This window comes from Vigna angularis, chromosome 9 (assembly GCF_016808095.1).
Source record: "Vigna angularis cultivar LongXiaoDou No.4 chromosome 9, ASM1680809v1, whole genome shotgun sequence".
In the NCBI taxonomy this organism is placed as follows: Eukaryota; Viridiplantae; Streptophyta; class Magnoliopsida; order Fabales; family Fabaceae; genus Vigna; species Vigna angularis.
In genome coordinates this window covers 21687367-21709427 of record NC_068978.1, presented here as the reverse complement: position 1 = coordinate 21709427, position 22061 = coordinate 21687367, and the positions used below count along the sequence as shown (strand labels likewise).

General features: G+C 33.4%; 2 protein-coding genes across 2 annotated transcripts; one reads left to right on the top strand and one right to left on the bottom strand.

Moving 5' to 3' along the window:
• Nucleotides 1-205: 205 nt before the first annotated feature.
• LOC108347496 (LIMR family protein At5g01460) lies at nt 206-6244 on the top strand. Its single transcript, XM_017586775.2, has 14 exons — nt 206-789; nt 912-997; nt 2246-2358; nt 2466-2576; nt 2891-2989; nt 3081-3203; nt 3405-3467; nt 3549-3613; nt 4063-4172; nt 4287-4401; nt 4507-4572; nt 5170-5280; nt 5655-5721; nt 5815-6244. Exons 1-14 carry the CDS (start codon nt 440-442, stop codon nt 5860-5862), a joined length of 1527 nt encoding a protein of 508 aa, XP_017442264.1. The 5' UTR covers nt 206-439; the 3' UTR covers nt 5863-6244.
• Nucleotides 6245-6740: 496 nt separating this feature from the next.
• LOC108347497 (GDSL esterase/lipase WDL1) lies at nt 6741-9602 on the bottom strand. Its single transcript, XM_017586777.2, has 6 exons — nt 9440-9602; nt 8581-8658; nt 8026-8166; nt 7824-7900; nt 7303-7452; nt 6741-7186 (listed from the first exon to the last, which is right to left on the bottom strand). Exons 1-6 carry the CDS (start codon nt 9548-9550, stop codon nt 6973-6975), a joined length of 771 nt encoding a protein of 256 aa, XP_017442266.1. The 5' UTR covers nt 9551-9602; the 3' UTR covers nt 6741-6972.
• Between the last annotated feature and the right edge of the window lie 12459 nt (nt 9603-22061).

Sequence of the window (22061 nt, the reverse complement as noted above, 5' to 3'; positions counted from 1 at the left end):
GAAAATAATTGTAACATATTTTCGTAAACTAAACTAAAAATTTCTTTTAGAAAAACTCAAATCGTAAATTTTACACAGTTATACCAAGATTTATCCAACCAAAGATCAAAGAGTCATTTATCAACTACAATAACCTAAAAAAGAACAAAAAAAATGTTAGTACCAAACATACATATATTCGTTGACAACCTACCTCGACTAGCTAGTACAGCCTGGTCTGAACTTCCGAAACTGTCTCTTCTCACATCCAACAAATAAGCCTTGGAAATTACGCCAACACCCTTGCCCTCTTCCTACCATTCCTCTCCAATAGGGGCAAAATGGTATTTCCACATTCCCGACCCAACAGAACCAAGTAACCAAAACCTTCCCTCATTCCCAATTTCTCTTCAGATCCGATTAAGCCCTAACCCTAGCTCCCAAATCGCGTTCAGCGAGAATGGGGGACTTCAACCTGGCGCTGGTGATCGTGGCGATCGTGGTGTGCGTTATCGTATTCCTCGTCAACGTATACCTCCTCGTCAATTACCAGCACCCCGATGACATTAACCAGGCCTACTTCCCCAAATTTGTCGTCGTTTTGGGTCTCTCCGTCGCCGCCATCTCCATACTCATGCTTCCCGCCGACGTTGCTAACCGTCAGGCCTGTCGGCACGCCATCTACAATGGCGCGTGCAATCTCACGCTCCCCATGAAGGACCTCTGGCTCGCGGTGTACATCCTCGACGCGATCCTGGTCTTCTTCGTCATCCCCTTCGCCATGTTCTACTACGAAGGCGACCAGGACAAGTAAGTACGTTGTGCTTTAATTCAAATTTTAAACTTTTAAACTTTTCGTGATTTATTGAAAAAAATTAAAATTTTGTTTGATTTGAGGAAACGCAATGCGTTTTGTTTTTTGTTGTGTGTAGGAGTGTTGGTAAGAGGATTAAGAGCGCGTTGTGTTGGATGGTGACCACTGCGATTGTGTGCGCTCTTATTTTGGGGATTTTGTATGGTACGTTCTCGTAGTTTTGTTGGTTGTTTTATTTCAGTTGTACCTTGTTTCTAAATCTGTTCAGAACGAGGTAGGGGTAAGATGGTAATTTCCTGTGTGATTTGAAGGTTTAGTGTTTGGATTTTGTTGCTTTTTTGTGGTAGCTGGTGTTGGGTGGGTTTGTTTGGTTGGGTGAGGGTTATGTGATAGTGAATGGAAATGTTGTTTGAGTGGTGATATATAATCACTGTATAAACCATACATCTTCTCAATCCCTATTGTTTCTGTCTCTTTGTACCTTATCCCATACTCACATTTATTTACTGTTGGGGGTCCATAGATTATTTTCCATGTTTTTCTGGATGGTTCAATGGGTGTGAGCAGCGGGATGAGATTTGGAAGTTGAGAGTGGAATTCGCAGAGTTGATATGCGTTAATGTGGGCCGATTTTTTTGTTTAATGCTGGTGATCTCTCATTCGTAGGCATAGAAATCCATTAGTTGTGGCGCTGCTGCTTTCCTTGTGAAGCTATACACTATGTGTCCATTTTGTAAATTGTACAAGTTCTACGTTAAGGAAATGACAAATGGTGGGTTTCCGTGCTGTTTATTACTTTGTTCTTTGGGGGCCTGAGGGGTTGAGATTACCGAAGATATCAGTTGGTGAAGTTCCTTTGCTGTATGAAACCATTTTTAAGGATTATTTGGTAAGGAAAAGTTGTTCGTTGTGGATTAATGGTTGGATTAAGGTTGGGTTTTGAGCTATTATAGGCTGGGTTGGGATTCTGTGTCGAAGAACAGAGAATTCACATCAAATGGGATGCGAGAGTTGCTTCTGTCATATATGAATTTGATGTGAGTTATGAACACGTTGCTAAATACGCAATAAGAGGGCAGGAATTTGATTCTGGCTGCATCCATTCTTCATAAATCATAATTAAATATAATTTCAACCTGTTATCTGTGTTTCAAGCCCAAAGGGCTCTTTTATGAAGATGTGTGTTATGAATATAAGACCATTCTTGATCCTCACAAATCCATAATCATAATGTTGCAACTTGCAAGGTATTAATTTCACCTATGCACCAAATACCATTCTCTGAAATTCATTATATGAGTGGAAGATTTGTTATATGGCTAGTTATTATATGAGTGGAAGATTTGTTACTAAGTGTAAAATCTGTTCTTTTTTAAAAATCCACAATTAATTTAACATTTTATATCCACTTTTGCTCCATGAGTATTGACCTGCATCTGACTGATTTGTTAGGACTTATTGGAAAGGTGGACTTTACTGTTAGGCATCTCTCTTCTTCCACAAACTCATTTCCTAGCACATGGGAGTTCAGCAGTAGTCAACAATGTATTGGAAACACACATCAGGTCTGTTGTTTCTCTCTCTCTGACCGAAAGTCCATATTTTTTCTCTCTTAAAAGTAATTTTTTTTGCCTGTGTTCATTCTGATTTTTCCCCTTTGTCTGAAAAACAGTGTTCTGCATACACTGCCAGTCCTTCATCAGAGAAAACCTGGACCATGCGTACTACCTTTCCGGAATATGTTGTTGCTCTGGCCACTATAGTTGGATCTGTGCTTTTTGCTGTAAGTTAATCCTATCTCATATGCTGCCTTGGTAGTTTATGGATTTATGAGCAAGATATATATTCTTTTTTTTTCTTTTCAAATGATCATACATTCTTTCAATTATCATATTTTTTCTTGTGAAAGTGTGTATAAATTAGGATATTGGGCTAGATCCTTTTGACTCCCTAAAAATTTTAATCTGATCCTATAAATTGCACACAAGCAGAAGCAACTGCTTATAATGACTCTGGTAATGCCTTGCATCCAAGGTCGCAAGTAAGTTTATTTCCTATTACTGATGTTAACAATTGATTTCTCACCATTCAATCCAGATATTTGGTGGTGTTGGTATTGCTTGTCTTCCATTGGGACTTATATTTTCTTTCATTCGGCGTCCAAAGGCTGTTATCACTCGTTCACAGTATATCAAGGTGCTATATTCTTTTAGAGCTGGAAACTACTAAATGTTGATTGAATATGCTGTATTATATTTATCGTGTGGTTTGTTGGTTATGGTTGTAGGAAGCTACTGAATTGGGCAAAAAAGCAAAAGATCTGAAGAAAGCAGCTGAGTCACTTCATCAGGAAGAAAAAGGTGGTTCAAAGGGTAGGAAATTTCGTAAAAATGTGAAATCAGTAGAAAAGGTAAACTAATAGTAGTGCTTTAGTGGTACTTTATATTTCCAACATCGTGTTAAGTATTTTATGTGTACCATTGTTCACATGGACTGCCACATATTAATTTGATGTGTGCTTTTCTAGTGGCTGCTCAAAGTTGTCTACAGTTTATGATTAATTTGTTTGTGGTTATGTTTTTAAACTTACCTATCTTGCATAATTTGTCAGGAGTTACTTCAATTAGAAGAAGACGTCAAGCTTCTTGAAGAGATGTACCCACAAGGAGAAAAGGTGAGTTCCTTGTACATACTGGACTTCTAGGCATATACAATGGGCTATAGTTCCCCCACTTACTGATCCTTATGAATGCAGGCTGAGGCAACATGGGCACTAACAGTTCTAGGGTATCTGGCAAAACTTGTTTTGGGAATTTTAGGGTAAGCAATGGCATATAAGGATTGAGTTACTTGGAATGCTGGATACACTAAACTGTCTGTGATGATTTTCAGAAGGTTCTTTCCTGATAAATTTCATAAAGATGGATAGATAAATAGATTAAATGGTTTATTTTCATTACTAAAAATTGATTGAATTTAAATTAATGAAGGAATGACTGATAAGAAGTGTAAGTAAAATTAGATCTGGTCATAGAAAATTTAATTTAACTAGGAGAAAATAATAATATTTTAGAGAAAATAGACAAAATTAGTTGAATTGAAGTGCTACTAGACGTATAAGAGTGGCAATAGACAACACCCCTTCGATGGGGGCAGTGAATACAGCTGCATAACTAATGCTGGGATATTATTACTCTTGCTATCTTAATCTAAAACAGGTTTTATGACTTCCATGTATCATCTAACTTAAGATTTGAAAACTGTGCCAGGTTAATCGTTTCTGTGGCGTGGGTTGGTCATATCATTATCTATCTATTAGTTGATCCTCCTCTTTCTCCTTTCTTGAATGAAGTTTTCATCAAGCTGGATGATATCTGGGGTATGTTGGAATACGCTTACCTTAATATTTGATTACCATAAGTTATAGAGTTCAGATATATTATATTCTAATTTCCATTCTGTTATTCTTCGTGATGTCTTCTTCTTTCATTAGGTCTTCTTGGTACAGCTGCATTTGCATTCTTCTGCTTCTACCTTCTTCTTGCTGTGATTGCTGGAGCCATGGTGCTTGGGCTGAGACTAGTTTTCATTACTATTCATCCAATGAAGTAATTAAACTTTGCAGTCTATTATACCATTTCACATTGATTTTAATTTGTATTGGTCACATACTAGGACTTGTTGATTACTATGTGAACTTTTATCTATGGCAGGTGGGGAGCTACTCTCATGAACTCTTTTCTGTTCAATGTGGGCCTTATTCTTCTTTCTTCCATTAGGTCAGTATAGCCTGTAGGATGCATTTTCAAATGTATATTATGTATAGAAGTTTACTTCTATTATGGTTGATGCATAGGTTCAACATTTGTGTTAAGTTTTTATTTTGTACCTTTATAAATTTTAAAATAATGAATTTCATCCTTCTTTGATTTCATATGGTAGGAAGGGATAGTTTAACTAGAGTGCGTCATTGAAAGTGGTCTTACTTTCTGGCTTTGATTTTTCTGTTCAAATGTATATTATGTATAGAAGTTTACTTCTATTATGGTTGATGCATAGGTTCAACATTTGTGTTAAGTTTTTATTTTGTACCTTTATAAATTTTAAAATAATGAATTTCATCCTTCTTTGATTATATGGTAGGAAGGGATAGTTTAACTAGAGTGCGTCATTGAAAGTGGTCTTACTTTCTGGCTTTGATTTTTCTGTTCAAAAGTTTAAAAGGAGCAGGAATATTTCTCTGCTGTGCCAGTTATTATGTGTTTAAGGAAGTTATTCATGGACAGAGTAGGGTTCTCTACATAGTGAAAAATTGTTGTGCTGTCATGATATTCTGTGATGACATTGTTGAAAGTTCAGTTGTTTTACCTTTTCAGTGTGATCCAGTTCTGCTCCACAGCATTTGCCTACTATGCTCAAGCAACTGCAGCACAGGAAATATTTGGTCACACCTTGGAGTCTCTTCGGGGAATTAAATATTTGTACAAGTGAGTCAAGCTGGATATTTTTCTCCCCCTTTATCCTCTGATTGGGTGAAGAAAGAACCTGATGTTGTTAGATTGCAAATTTTGACCATTTACCGGGATTGTCCCAGCTTGTCCTTCTAACTTCCCTAAATATCTTCTACTGATGATTCTATTAGTATTTCATGCGCTCAAAATGTGAAAAACATAATAAATCAGCTGGTCATATATTGGCATGAATATGAGATAAATTATTGAGAACTAAAGACGGGTAGTTAGGGGATTATATTTTACTATTAACCGTGGATATTTAACAGAGGAGGTTTGCATGCATTATTTGTTCTAGCATTTTTAATACCTTACTATTATAACTAACCCATGCATTTTTCATATCACAGATACAATGTCTTCCAGATCGCGTTTGTTGCATTGGCTGGGTTAACTTTTGTATATTATGCTGCCTTTGTAAGTTTAACTCTTGAGTTTTTTATTTTCTTTTCTTTTGTGTGTCAATGATTTTTGCTGATCCAGAAGAGGTTTTGAATTTGGAAATATCAGGGATGGAGAAGAAAGAAGCCCAGTGGCAGGTTCCAATTGTCTACATGAGGGTAATGGTTTATTGGTTTATTGCGTGGAAGAATGTTTTCTAAAGGTAGCCATCGGAAATTCTTATCGCAAAATCTCATTTGAAGTGGCTTTTATTTGGATGTGCATTGGCCTAGTTTTGTTTTTCCTTGAAGATTATAGAGTTGGCTGATGCGCATTCAAATAGAATCATTTTTCTGAGGTGTAATCATTGGGTGGGTGCTTGCGATACCACTTAGCTTTTTTATTCTTTCTCCACCCTTGTATGTATGATTCCTTGGTTTGATTTATGCAAACACATTCTTCTGATTATGTAACTGTAACTGAATATACCATGAGCACAAGAGACCACTGGGTTTTTCGTAACCCTTTAATGTATAATGCAACTGTTCCCAAAAACAAATTGTAGTAGTCAATGTTTTAATGTTTGTTTCTCTGTAACGTAGATATCCTATTCCTATACGAACAGGATGTTGGGTTTTTGTGAAAAGTGACTTTCGGGTCTGTTGAAGAACGTAATAATCTCTACCAGCAAATCAATACATAGTTTTATTCTAAAAATATCATGATTTGGGAAGCAAGAAAAAAATGTAGAAACATAAACCAATTATGATGCTAACGTGTATAAATCAAACTCTACTTGTACATTTAAAAATGTCAGCGCTGATTTTAATGTCACCAAGTGTAATCCAAACATACTTTCGTGACATTTCTATGCAAAATAACTAGACACCTTTACTTGATATTGCTTGATCAATACATTGCTCATAAACTTACATCTAACTACCTGAATAAAAATTAATGCAACAGGATTTAAAAGTGTGTCAAATATGCATCTCGAGTTACACGTATTCGACATAATAGTGTTCATTGTCAGAAAAACATTGACGCCGTTAGTTTGATTCAAAAATCTTGTAAACATAAAAATCGACGAAACGACAATGATTTGAATTTTGTTGGTAGCCCTATCTGTATGTGCGATTTTATTTCTATTTTCAAAAGTGCTTTTAACATGCTACAATATGCTTTAAGAACAACATATTTCTTTAAGCACCTATAAACAGTATAAAACCATTCCACTTTGAGATTCAAATTATGGGTTTTTCTGTTGCTTGAAAATGCAGAATAATTCTACTCCAATTGAGAATTTCCTTGGAAGTTCCCGTTAGAGACATTTATAATACTCTTTCTATCAGCACAATTTGGATCATAAAGAAAATCTTCTGCAAACTCTGTTGGCATTGAGTTCCAGTGCAGACTAGGTTCCCAGTCTGCTTCTCTGAGGACCTTAAATATCTCTTTTGCCACTATTTTGTTTCCCTCATGTGACAAATGAATTCCATCCCTATCAAACAACACCCCATCAAATGAATCAATTGTAATTTGTAGATTTATACTTTTCTTTTAGATACATAAAAGAGAAAGACAGAAAGAGAGAGAGTAATTGGAATATAAACTCACGTGAAGCAAACATCTAACCAGTCATGCCTTTGCTGGAGTGCAGACCAGAGATCAATGGCTTTCACATTCATCTCACGGCACAGCTCCAAACATGCTTCTGAGTATAATCGACAGGATTCATTTGTCCTTTTTAATGGCCCCAGTAGATCACTGCTTCAAGTTCAACCATTAACGTTTGTGATTGAAACTATATTTTCAATAAAATCAGGCAGCAAGAATGTCAAAACTTTTGGAGTCCTCCATCCTCAAAATTTATCATGTGCCAGCATACTGATTCAGATATTGTTGGTACAAAGCGAAAGGTGCCACTATTCAAGCTTTGTCTAAATGTTTAAAACTAATTTATAAGACCCTTTGGCCAGGGTAAAAGTTCGACCTATAAATAAGTTGGTCTACTATGTAATCATATATGGCAGAGAGAAAAGTACAGGTGTCATAAAAAAAGTAGAAGTGCAGGAATTACATAGCCTCAAGATAATGTGAAATTATAATGAATAACCATAATCAATTGGAATGAGAACCTGAGCATTTCATGCATTTGCACCTCATTGATGGGAGGGGAACTGAGGAATATTAAGCGAGTCTTCTTTGAAAGGCTCTGACAATCATCGGTAAAATTTCATTGTAATAAACGTGGATGCAAAGAGTACTATCAATACCAATAAATAATACCTGATGTGTGGAAAAAGAAAGGAAACTTGTGTTGTTGTGTAAAAAGTTTACCATTAGATGGATTGCAATCTTCCTCATATTTTCAATGTATTCTTGGAGGGGTACATGAGGACTATGGGCTGTTGGATGTGGATGCATAGAATCATTGCCACCAAAGTACACAATTACCAATGATGGTTGATCAGTGGCATCCTGATTTGGAGGTGACAACAAAAAAGTGATTTCCTTTAAGTCAGTCTGAGCAAGAATCAAGTAACCACACAGTGCAAAAATGAATTAAAGATTAATATGGGTGTTTGTGTGTACCTTGTTAAGAATTCAAATACAATTTAAAAATTTTACATTAAATAAAAATGAAAAAAATGACTGTCATATAAAGAAAGAAAGGTTCCCAAACTATGAAATTTAGAGTTTTGTGTTGAAGATGGTATCATTTAATTCATATATCAAATATATAGTATATAGGATAAGTTAATTAGCTAGCTGCACTTCCATATTTACTAACCACTCCAATTAAAATAAACGCATCTTATTATTTGTCAAGAAAGGATGATATATTGAAGTTGATGAAAAGGTGAGATTCAGAATCAACACAGGAATCAATACCTTAGGAAATATTTTATCCAGAGCTTGCAGAGCACGTCTTGTATTCCAACCGCAATATCCTCTCAAAATTACATCTGCCTATGTCAAGTCAATCTGTGATAAGTTAAACTCATTTTCCATCTTAATGCTTCACTCACAAAAATTAAATGAAAATATAAATTGACTGCTATATTTCAGAATATTTAGACACTTTAAATGCATCTGTTATTAAACCACTTTCAAACATAGGATGTCTATTATCTATATTATATCTATGTAAGTTGTGCAAACTGTAGCGTTGACACCCTCAACAGTGATTCTGTATATTCTTTCTGGTCACATCAGTATTTTTGTTATGGTATCAATTTTAATTCTATATCCTCACTCTGTGCTTATATGGAGAAGACAAATCTCATCCAATTCCATGCTACAGGACCACCACTAAGTCACTTTTCTGCTCCATGATTGACATCTTATTTTTGATTCTCCACAAGAAAACGACCAGCCATAATTTCCATATATCCATTCATCGAATCAGAATCAGTAAACAGGACCTAAATTTTCCCAAAAGAGACTATTGGGTGAAGTCCTGTTCCCAAAGATTAAAAACTCAAGAAGAAATTTGCACAAAAATAAAAAGACAAAACAATTCTTAATGGGTTATCTGAACATGAAAAATTAAAGCACAACGAGCTTCACCCTCTTGAGAATAATTCACCACAACAAAAAGCAAGTGAGTAACCTTATATCAGAAAGACCAAGATTGAGAAAATCAAAGTGCATGCACCAAAACCAAAAAGAAACAAAAAACGCAGCATTAACATGAATATATATGGAACCATGATGCATGAAGAAGAACAAGATGCAACATATCAAATACCTTGCGAGCATACAAGTTGGCAAGGGTAGCTCCCCAACCTTCACAAGTATAACTCAGCTCAACTATGGATGAACCAAACAACACAAATTGAGGCCTCACTGGTCCTACCATTTCTCAAAATATATATCAATAATTCACTCTCACGTCAATATTTATAGATGTGGATTTGCTTTCTTTGCCCTGCTGCCTTCTCTTGTCATTGGCACAGCACGTTCTGTAGATAACGATATGAAAGTTACGTCCTACTTTTGGAATTTTGATCCATCACATAAATCAGATCAAATAACTTAACACATGGTATTTCAAGTACTTTTCGTTTTCCAATCAGAATTAATATTTTACGTTTATAATAAGACAAATTCAAGTATGTTTTAATTTTTTGACATGTTACTAAATTTTTACTACTGCTTTTTCTATATTTTTAGATTGTATTTATATATTACTTTTACAAGAAAAAAAATGCTCTCTTAAACATCTTTAAACTACCTTCTTGCTTTCATCTGGCTGGGTTTTAATACTTGATTTCCTACGTGTTTATTCTTTTCTATCTATTATTTTCATCTTTATTATCAAATTGACTTTAACATTTTTCAGTTGTTAATAGTTTAAAATTACCGCATATTTAATTTATATTGTTTATTATGAATTTAATTCATATGTTAACAAATATTTGAATTATATTTTTAAAATATTAATTGATTAAATTACAGGATACTAGTTGTTTAAAGTCAAAACATCACTGTTTGCGATTAAACTGAAGGGAGGCAAATAATACTAATACAAATAGTTATATATGTTTTTTGATATTTTAATTTTTAGTGAAGATTTGAAATTAGTTATTTTTTAGACTTCCAATTTAGTCTTTCAACTTTATAAATATGTAAATTTAATCATTATAACTAAGTTTTATTAAGTTTATTTGATATTTTAAATGCATTTCAATGTTAAAGCGAAAATACGTCAACTGATATAAACAATTCAAATGTTATTATGAAAAATACGTTTGGAATGTCAAATAAATTCTATAAAATTGAGTTAAAAGGATTAAATTCATACATATTTTTAAAGTTTGAGAACTAAATTGAGACAAAGATTCGAGAAAGAACTAATTTCAATTTTCATTAAAAGTTAAAAGACCAAAAACATATTTAACCCTTATAATAAAGTGATATATATATATATATATATATATATATATATATATATATATATATATATATAATCATAAAACTAACTCTAAGCAACTTGAGTGGATTAACATATGGTGCTAATTGATTATTTTTTTAATTTTAACCTTGTATATAAACTAAAACAATTATAAATGATTTTAAATTTAAATTCTAATTAGTAATTTGTTAAACTTTTGAAAGTTAATTTCATGTTCAAAGTGTTGTTATAAAACTTGGGTAAAGATTTAAATAGTGTTTTTACAAAGTCGACTAAGTACCCTGCAAATTTTTTCATGAACTCTCCAAATGTTTTCAACATTCAAACTCTAATGTACTCGTCCTTCTCCTGAGTATTTGTTCTCTTAGGGTGTGTGCTTGTAGAAGGCACTATGGTACTCAAGTTACTCTCTCAAGTTAGTAAGTAATAAATGCATAATTAATGAAAGCGTAATCAATGACATCGTTAAATGCACTATTTATACTTATAATTTATGGACTTTTTTACCTGGATGGGCCTAGGCCCATAGGCCCAAACACTTGTTGTCTCTTGGATTGTTGTAGTTAATCAAGGGCCATGGTGACTAGTGTCATATACAATGTTAGGGTGGTGCTCCCTCCACCACCACACTCTGCTTCTTACAGCTCCCCAAATTCTTTTAATTCTAATTCTATCCTTAGGTTAAAACTTTTTTACTTTTACCATTTAAGATTTTTTAATTAATTTGAAAACCTTACTTCTATTGTTTACTCACTACTCAGTTGCACCCCATATCTCATTGTCCTCTCTTTCCCATTTCACTTCCTCATTTATGTTTCACTTCCTCTCATCTCTTCTTCATTTCCTTTATTTTTCCTTCATTTGTCTCTTCCCCATTTTCATTTTATTGCTTTAATTTGGTTTAATTTTATTTGATTTGCTTTAAATTGATTTTATTTGATTTGATTTTATTTTGTTCTCTTTTAATTTTATCGTGTTTGATTTAGGTTTGATTTATTTTATTTCATTTTATGTTCTGCTCACTTTATTTCATTTTGTTTTATGTAATTTTATGTGTTTTGTTTTATTTTGTTATTTTGCTCCCATCATTACCGCACCTATGATATTCTTTAATCTGGACTTCATCACCATCAATACCAATCCTTATCTCATGTGGATCTCATTATCCTTAATCGAAACCTTTTCACATAATGAATTTGCTCTTTTCGCTAACTGAATTTGGCCTATTCTAAAATTGGTAATCATTCACTCCATCAAACTGCATGATTCACAGAACTCAATTATTTCTTTAGCTTCCCATCACAGCTACTGATAGTCTCCACACTCTCCATTCTTATACCCGCTTCTCGTCAAGAATAGGGGGCACCAGAATCTTTCGATTTTTCTCCGTTGACGGATGTCGGACATCCATTGAAGGCCAAACGGATATCCCACATCCGTTTTGGCCTTTGCGGGCTCTGTTCAGGCAACTAACAATAGAACAAGAAGCAGCGACAAAACAACACACATCCAAAGCAAAAAAATAGTAATACACCCTAAATTAAACAATCAAACAATGGTGAAGAAAACCAGTGAAGAAAACCAACTTGGATGGAGACGAAAACAACCCGAACGAAATCTAGATCCACGCTCCTCGATGCTCCTCCACACCAGGGATCAACTATAATGGAAGCAATGAAACGAAAATGGAGAAGAGACAAATGAAGAAAAAAGAAAGGAAAGGAAGAAGAGATGAGAGGAAGTGAAACAAACATGGGAAAGGTAAATGGGAAAGAGAGGAATCTGTGAGAGATGGTGGTGTAGCTCTGCAGTGAGTAAATAGTAGAAGTAGGGTTTTCAAATTAATTAAAAAAATCCTAAATGGTAAAAGTAAAAAAGTTTTAACCTAAGGATAAAATTAGAATTAAAAGAATTTGGGGAGGTGTAGGAAGCATGGTGTGGTGGTGGAGGGAGCAACACTCACAATGTTATGCTGGCTGAATAGAGATGGACCGAGTACATGTCAACCTAATAGTCTGACATGGACTCATATAAGGACAAGACATAGTTGGTAGTATCAAATATTTTCTGAAAAATGAATTAAGAGGAATTTAATTGTATAACAAGAATAAATTAAACTTTGTTTTTGATTTTTTTGTTACATTAAATTTTGAACTTATGATATAGGATTTTATTTTGAGCAAGGTTATTTGGTTATTATTGAAATTCTTAATTTTCTTTATTTTTATTAACATGGTCCATCAAATTTTTATTTTCTAAATTAATCTGTCGTGAGTGAGAGAAATAAGTAAAATATTTTTCGAATTAATTTATCTGCGAATGTGTTTAATAATTTAAAAATAATTTTTAAAATATTTTGTAAGGATAATATAAACTATGTTATATACATTTAAGGGTGGCAAAACAGGTCAATTCAACCCGTTTAAGCCCAATCCTACATTGGCCCACCAAAAATGGGTCTAGTCGGACTGGTTTTCAAATTGATAACAGATTGAAATTTACAACTTAGTCCGGCTCGCTGGCAGGCTTTTTTTTGCTGTCTAGGGTGTTTTAGATCTTGGTCGAGTTGTATCAGACTTTGGTCGAACTATATTGGATTTTGGCTGAGTTGTATCATTCTTTGGTCGAGCTATATCCGACCTTGGCTGAGCTGTATCAGACCTCGCGTATCAGATCTTGACCATGCCATTGAGTTGTGTTAATATGAAGTGTCGCAGTGCAAGTTCTAATATTTTTCAATAAAGCTTGTTGGTGGACTTTCTTGACCCACGGGCTGACCTATCGAACATGGTGGGTTAGTTTGAACTCCTAGATTCTCGAAGTACTTTGTGGTGCTTTTCATATGGCTTTAAGACCACTTTGACAGGATAAGGATAATTGCACTTGGTTTACACTTTGGCTAAATCTAGTTTTAACTTTTATGTTTATTGTGTTGGTTTCATGATTCAATTTGTTCTCAGGACTGCTTTGATTCACATTATATAAATTATACTTAATACTTCCAAACAGATACTATTAAATTTATTTAAATGAATCCATCAACATAAATTTAAGAGAGAAGTAAGCATTTGATGCCTAAACATCAAGAGGAATTTATATTTACATGTGTGGTTCATGATACGCTAACCTTATCACTCACTATTTAAGAGAAAAGTAACCAAAGTGAAAAACAACATTCGAGACGCTTTGCATGACTCATTCCTACCCATTAATTAGTTTAATTTGAAGTTAACTTTGGAAATTTGAAAGTTATAAATTAAATCTCATGTATTTGGAAAATTAATTTAGGTTGAATTTTGGGTCGTTCTAATTTGATGTGTATATGAGTTTAATTGTGTTAGGATTAATAAAGAAGACTAAATTCAACTTTGAAAAATTTCCTTAACTTGATGAATTAATTTGTTTAATAAAAATAATTTTCACAAGAAAACTTATTTAAGTTTCAACAAATGTTAAGGTAATTTTGTTAACTTTTCATCAACATACATATGTTGGAAGTCCCACATCTACTAGAGATAAGACCAATTTATAATATATATATATATATATATATATATATAAGTGGGATGCAAACCGCACCTTACTCACCGGTTTTGTGGGATTGAGTTAGGCTTAAAAACTACTTTCTATCATAGTCATGGTTGGAGCCTATCCTAATGAGAACTATGTGGACATTTTGTTCCACAATGGATTACAAACCTCACCTAAGTTAGGCTTAAAAACCACTTTCTAATAACATACACATTTCAATTCATATTCAATATACTTAAGTTAAAGAAAGAAAAAGTGAAGGTTCGTTTAGTTTGATTTTTAAAGATGAGAACCCTTTATAAAAATGTTAGTTTGATCTTTGAAGATGTACTTTTTAAAATTAAAAAACAGTATAACTATCTTTCCTACTTTTTTATTATTAAATGCAATAAAAGTTCAAAGAGAAAAAGATAAGTAAGAAAATAATTCTCAGCGATATTCATTTATTCATTAGTTCATAAGACGTCATCATTAATAGTATGAAATTTAACTAAAACTTACATAATTAAGAAAAATAAGAAAACACACAAACAATTAAGAAAAAGACAATCCAAGATAAAACCACCCAACAAAACACAAAACAATACTAAACTGCAATATTCAACTATATTTTACTACTTAATTTTGAAGCTTTTTGTATTGTGTTGTGTAGGATCGGGATTGTCCTAGCTCATTGTTACAACCGTCACATACAAGCCAAGATCATGTTAGATTATATTAGCCAACCCTCAATTCAGTCTGTTTGGAATTGTAACAAATCGATCTAATGTTACGATACCACATTTATTGCATTATCTAAACTTTTATAGAGTAGGACTACATTCTTAAAATAGAGATGATAAGTGCATTCAGGTATATATATATATATATATATATAAAAGTTAAACAAAGTCAAAATTAAAAGTGTAAAAGAAATATTGATCAAAATATGTGAATTAGGAAGAATACTATTATATGATTTGCTGTTGTTTAATTTGATTTTGAGTTTTGGAGTTTTAACTCTTGAGAATTCGACCGTCTTTGTTTTTGGTCTTAGTGATTTTGTGCCCCATTAGTATTCAACAATTGAGAACAACAAACAATCACTTTATCTAGTTTGATTTTTTGGTTTTAAAAATCTATTCTATTGTCATTTCTTAAGTGTTTCTTATTTGTACGCTTAAACTTGTTTATAAGCTTTGTTTCTTCCTTGTTTCACTTCGAAGTTAGCTTTGTCTCATGAATTCTCTTTTTGAGTTTAGTTTTTTTTTTATTTTGAGCCTTTTCGTGATTTGCTTTTGTTAACCTTCTTTTTGTTTTGGTGTATATATTTAGTGTAGACTCTCTTTGGATGTGGACAAATCACTTGAAGTAGCATATTAGGGAGTGTAAACCAAAGTGAAACTTAAAGTAGGAGATTTCACAAAGTAGGAGCAACCAAACACTTGAGAGAAGAAAATTAAAAAAGGAACAAAAAACTTTGAGAGAAAGATCTTTGGTTGTGTAATTTTTTTTCCAACGTATTGTATTTGGCCTAGTTAGGTGTCTTGGAAAAGCCTTTGGTGTTCTTCCATGTCCTAAGTATAACCTATTTTCAATTAATAAAAGCACCTTAAACAATGAGTGTGTCTTGAAGGTTCACAAGTGCCAACAAGCCTCAACTTAGGACATACATAGTTTAGGTGTTTTACTTTGTTGTTTTGCTTTATTTTTTTTTGCTTTATAGCTTAGTGCGTGTCAACTTCATCTTTCACTTAATTCCACTTAAAAAGTTTTATGAAAGAAGTATTGAGGTAAGTTTTGTCTAGGATAGACTTGATACTCAAACAATCAAGTGATTGACCTCTCTTTCTCGAAAGCGAACTTGAGAAACTTGCTATCTATTTTTTCCTTGTAATTTTTTTGAAAGACAAACTCTAAAACCTAAAAACAAAAAGCATAAGCATGTCTAGGGATTCTTCTTACCAAATAGGTAATGACTTTAGAGAAGAAGATCCAAAAAGATTAAATCAAATTTCTTAAGACCTAAAGTCACTATAGAAAGGAAGAAAGGAAGAGGCCATTAAAAATGAAAAAGATAAAATTGAAAGAGAGACCTAACTTGCTATTCTAGAGAAGGAACTTAGAATCTTAAGGCAAAAGTATGGAAGATTGCAAGAGAGGATTAAAAGTATGATTCACTCAAGGAGCTCCAAGACTCCAACACTCATCACACATTTTGAGGAGGATAGTAGAATAATGGACCAATTTTATCAACATCCTCCTCCACCAAGAAGAAATATAAGGGAACATGTCCCGAGAGAGACTAGGATAGATCTCCCATACTCCCAGGGAAAGGATGATGTTGGAACACATCTTGATTGAGAGATGAAGGTGGAACAACTCTTTGCTTGCCACTAAGTAAATGAGGAGATAAAGGTACCTTTGGCTACCCAAAGCTTTCAAAGGTAGGCCATGTATTGGTGGACATCCCTAGAAAAGGAGAGGAGAATAAACAATGCTCTTTTAGTCCAACATTGGAATGATCTCAAATATGCCTTTAGAATGAGGCACATTCCCTTATACTACCATAGGAAACTTAAAAATAAGGTCCAAAGACTCAATCAAAGGAACAAGAGTGTTGAAGAGTATAGGCAAAAGATGAAGTTATACATGATGGGGCCAAGAATTAGGGACCATGAGGATATAACTATCTCTTTGTTCCTAAGTGGTCTAAGTCTTGACATAAGATATAGAGTGTTGAAATTGTTGCCCTACTAAAACTTAAATGACTTGGTACAAATTTTCATAAAAGTAGATCAACAAAATTTGTGAAAAAGGTTTTAAAAGTATCCACTCTAGTTCTTATGGTAAGAAAGACTACAAGATGGAGAGATAATAAGTGAGAAAAAAACCCTTTAGGAACCTAGTCAAAGAGAAGGAGAAGGAAAAACCAAGGGAAGGGAGGTCATTACACACTTGCACTAATGACATTAAGTGTTTTAAGTGTCTTGGTAGAGGTCACATTGCATCTTAATGCCCATAAAGAAGACGATGTTTACTAAGGTTGTAGACATCTATAGTAGCCAAGATGAGGAAAGTGGGAGTGGGAGTGAAGAGTCTAATGATGTTAAAAGTGAGGATGCCTACTCTTGTGATGCAGACGTTCTTATGATGAGAAGGGTTCTCAATAATCAACATAGTCCACAATCTATAATACAAAGAGAGAACATTTTTCATACAAGATGCAAAGTTCAAGAAAACACTTGTTCTCTCATTGTTGATAATGGATTATTCTATAATTGTTGTAGCACTAGGTTGGTTGATAAGTTGGCTTTGACTGTCTTGCCCATCTAAAATCTTATAAACTTCATTGACTTAATGAAGATAGGGGACTTGACAATGAACGAACAACAAAAGGTAAAGTTTTCTATAGGCAGATATGAAGATGTTGTGCTTTGTGATATAATGCCCATGGAAGCATATCACATCTTATTGGGAGGCCTTGTCAATTTAACAAGAAAACCATGCACAATGGCCTCACCAATGAGATCAACTTCACCCACAAGGAGAATAAGTATGTACTTCATCCTCTAACAACATCTCAAATGGTAGAGGATCAAGTACAAATGAAAAAGAAGAGAGGTTAAGAGAAAAAGAAGAAGTCAAAGTTAGAAAGAAAGTCTAGTAAATAAAGATAAGTATAAGGTGGGAGAGTTTGGTGTTCCTTCCCCCCAGGTTGTTCAACATGATAATATTTTGAAAAAAAAATCAATAAAAAGAGTTCTCCATTTTGAACAACCTTTATACCTCCCTTTATGTAAAGAACACTCATATGCACTGCCACTACTCTTGAGCCTAAGAGTTTCTCTCCTACTATTGAAAATCTTTTGAAAGTGTTTGATAATATATTTTCTAAGGAAATGCTTATTGGGCTTTCTCATTTTAGGGGAATAGAGCATCAAATTGATCTTGAGCCTTAGGCTAGTCTTCCTTATAAACTAGCTTATAGGACCAATCCCCAAGAAACCAAGAAGATAAGTCTCAAGTCCAAGAATTGTTGGAGAAAGGTTAGGTTCAAAAGAGTCTTATCCCTTGTGCTATGCCTATTTTATTAGTATTGAATAAGGATGAGAGTGAAGGATGTGTTCTGACCGTAGGGCAATAACTAACATAACCATCAAATATAGGCACACAAGTCCTAGGTTCGATGATATGCTTGATGAATTGCATAGGTAGGTGTATAATTATTTATGTTGATGATATCTTAGTGTATAATAAGAGTCCACATGAGCATATATGTCAACTTAGGTTTGTCCTTGCCATTCTTAGGAAAAATAAACTTTTTTTTTTCAAATTTAGAAAAATCAACCTTTAGTGTAGATATTGTAATATTTTTAGGGTTTATTGTTAATAAGCACGGGGTTCATGTCGACCCCGAGAAAATAAAGGCCATTCTAGAGTGGACCACTCAAAAAAATGTAGAAGAGGTTAGGAGCTTTCATGAGTTGGCAACCTTTTATAAGAGGTATATTCTTAACTTCTCTAGTCTTGCTTGACCATTCAATGAGTTGGTGAAAAAAGATGTGTTTTTTAGTTGGGGGAAAACAAGAGTTTGCTTTTCAGCAACTCAGGGTAAAACTAACCAATGCACCCATTCTAACCTTACTTGACTTTTCTAAAACTTTTGAGCTAGAATATGATGCCTCTGATGTAGGCATAAGTGATATGTTGTTGCAAGAAGGTCATTCAATTTCTTATTTTAATGAAAAATTTCACAGTGCCTCCCTCAACTACTCCACCTAGGACAAAAAGTTATACGTCCTTCAAACTTGGAAATACTACCTAGTCTTTACGGAATTTGTCATTCATATTGACCATGAGTCACTAAAGTATTTGAAAGGACAACACAAGTTGAACAAGAGACATGTTAGGTAGATGAAATTCTTAGAACAATTTCCCTATGTGATTAAGTACAAGAATGACAAAAGTAATATTGTGGTTGATGCCTTAACAAGAAGGTACACTTTGTTTTCAAAATTGGGAACCCAAATTCTTGGTTTTGATCAATTTCCAAAAATGTATGCTTAAGATTATAAGTTTTCCTCCCCCTATGTTGAGTGTTTAGAGATAACATAAGGGTTTTTCTTTTAGGGGAACTTATTGAAAGAAGGAAAAATTTGTATACCTCAAGATTGATATAGAAAGTTGCTAGTCAAAGAAACACATGAAATGAAACTTATGAACCCTTTTGTAGGTAGAAAAGACCCTTCCTTTTCTTAAAGAGAAATTCTTTTAGCCACATATGAGGAAAGATGTCCAAAGACATTGTCATAGATGCATCTGTTTTTACAATCTAGGTCTAAGACAATGTCTCATGGACTTTACACCTCCTTGTTTAAGGCTTCAACTCCTTAGGAAGATATTAGCATGGTCTTTGTTCTTTATCTTCCAAAAACCTAAAATGGTTGTGATTCCATTTTTGCGATGGTTCACGACGAAAAAAATTGCATTTATCTACATCAAAAAATCTGTGGTAATGGCAAAAATCCATGGGTAATAAAAAATTACCTACATATTATTCACCACTCTAGATTTGTATGTAATTTTGGCATCGATAAATTTTGATGAATTTTTAGTCAGTGGAAAATATCATTGAGCACAATCTTATTCAATCATAAGATGACATATTTTGTACCTTGCCACAAAGTGGATGATGCAAACAACATTGCTAGGCTTTTCTTTAGAGATTTGGTGAGACTTTATGGTATACCTGACACTCTAATGTCAGATAGAGACTTTAAGATCCTTAGTCATTTATGGAAAACTCTTTGAGCAAGACTAGGAACTAAGCTTAACTTTTCTACTTCTTGTCCTCCACAAACTAATGGGCAAACAAAAGTTGTCAATAAGTCTCTATCCACTATGTTAATGACAATCTTGAAGGGTAAACACAAATCTTGGGATGAGTATGTTCCATATATTGAGTGAGCTTATAGTAGGGTAGTTCATAGGACTACTAAGATCTCTCCATTTGAGTCTGTTTGTGGTTTTAATCCTCTTGCTCCATTGGATTTACTACCACTTCCTAAATCTTTTGACTTTGTTCATAAAGAAGGGGTAGCTAAATATGAGTTTATCAAGAAATTACATGAGAAAGTTAAAAACCAAATTCAGTAATAAAATGAGAGGTACTCTATAAGACTCGGGAAAATAGGAGTCTTAGAAATAAACTGGTCTTAATACTTTGATATTTTGTTTGGAAATTAATATTTGGTGATTGGATGTTTTCTAGAATTATAATTTTTACTATGCTAATTATTTAATGTTATTGTTGATTAAGTGGACCACATGATTGATATGTTGTTACTGTGATGATTTGTATGCGTGTGATATTTCCAATGTCATGTGTGGGCTTGATTGTAGAAGGGTGATTTAGGATTGAATAGGTGTGAGCCAAATTCTAGAAAGAAAAAGGCTTAAGGTAAACTTTTGTTTAATTTGTATCTTTGGGCCCAAGGGAAAAAATGTCTTTTACCTTTATTAATTGGTGGAATTAATATAAGGGGTGTAGGAAGTAAATTATTGATAGGGGGAGCAAAGTGAATGCTAATCCCAATTCCCATGTGTTTGGTTTTTTATTATGACAACACATATATGTTACTATGACAACACATATATGTTACTATGACAACAACATAAATGTGTCTTTATGTTTTATACAGTGTTGCTAAACTGATTGTTCTGCATACTCACTATGATCTTAAATGTATTTACATCTATTGTATGAATTCTCATGTGTTCATATGTTAAAACCACTTGCACAAAGCAAATATGAATGAAGTACTTGATTACACTAGTTTAGTAATCAATTAAGTTCATCAGATAGCTTATGCTTAAAACTGTGGCAAACTACACAAGTTTCAATCGATTACATAAATTGTAAAATGGATTAAAACTCGTGTATTTGCAAACACCTTTTGAAAATATGCAATGATGAGCTTTTTGAAGAAAAATTTTTCAAAATTGTCTAAGTGTAGGACTTAACCGATTACACTAATTATGTAATCTCAATTAAGTCTGATATTCTTTGAAAACTGTTTTCAAGCTAAGTCATAATTGTAATAACAATCATATATTCAAATGTTTTGACTTACTATTAACATGCAATCGATTACATTAAATACTTAATCAATTAAATCTGTTGCAATGTAATTCTGATATAACTCTGATAAAGCGTAACAGATTACATTATTTTTGTAATCGATTAAAGTGCGTCTGATATGAGAAAAACTATATAATAACAAGTTGCGCGTTGTATTAACAACTTTTAACACTTTGATCATTTTGAGAATTTTCATATCTATTATCAGAGAGTTTAGAAAGAGATTACAGGTGCATCTAGTGCTCCAAGAATCAATATTCAAAGGTTTTGAAGATTTTGAAGAATTCATGAAGGCTAGCATTGAACGTCTATTGGTTGATCACTTCTGCACAATTTAGGTGTATTCTTTATTGATCAGAATTTTTTTTACAATCAAGAAGATTGTTGTTTCCCTGTGTGTTGCCAGGAAGAAGAACTTGCTATTCTTGGTACTTTGAGAAAGGTCTCAAAGGGCTACTACATGGTGTGTTAGCTATATTAGATTGGTGTGAGTTAAGAGGAGATTTACATTTTGACAATAGGTCGCTGTAATTCCTTGTTGTAAAAACTCAAAATCTTTATAGTGGAAAGTCTTTCAATATAAGGTTGATTGAAAGAGACTAAGTGTAGGCAATGAGGCTGAACCAGGATAAAAAGACTGTGTTTGTTTTCCATCCTTAATCTCTTTACTGCATTATTTTGATAATTGTATTGTGCACTTTTGAAAGATCATATAAAGTTTCCAAAAAGATTTAAAAAGAAATGTTTTTATTGATTACCAATTCACGTCCCTCTTGGTAAGAGAAACAAGCCATAACTCTT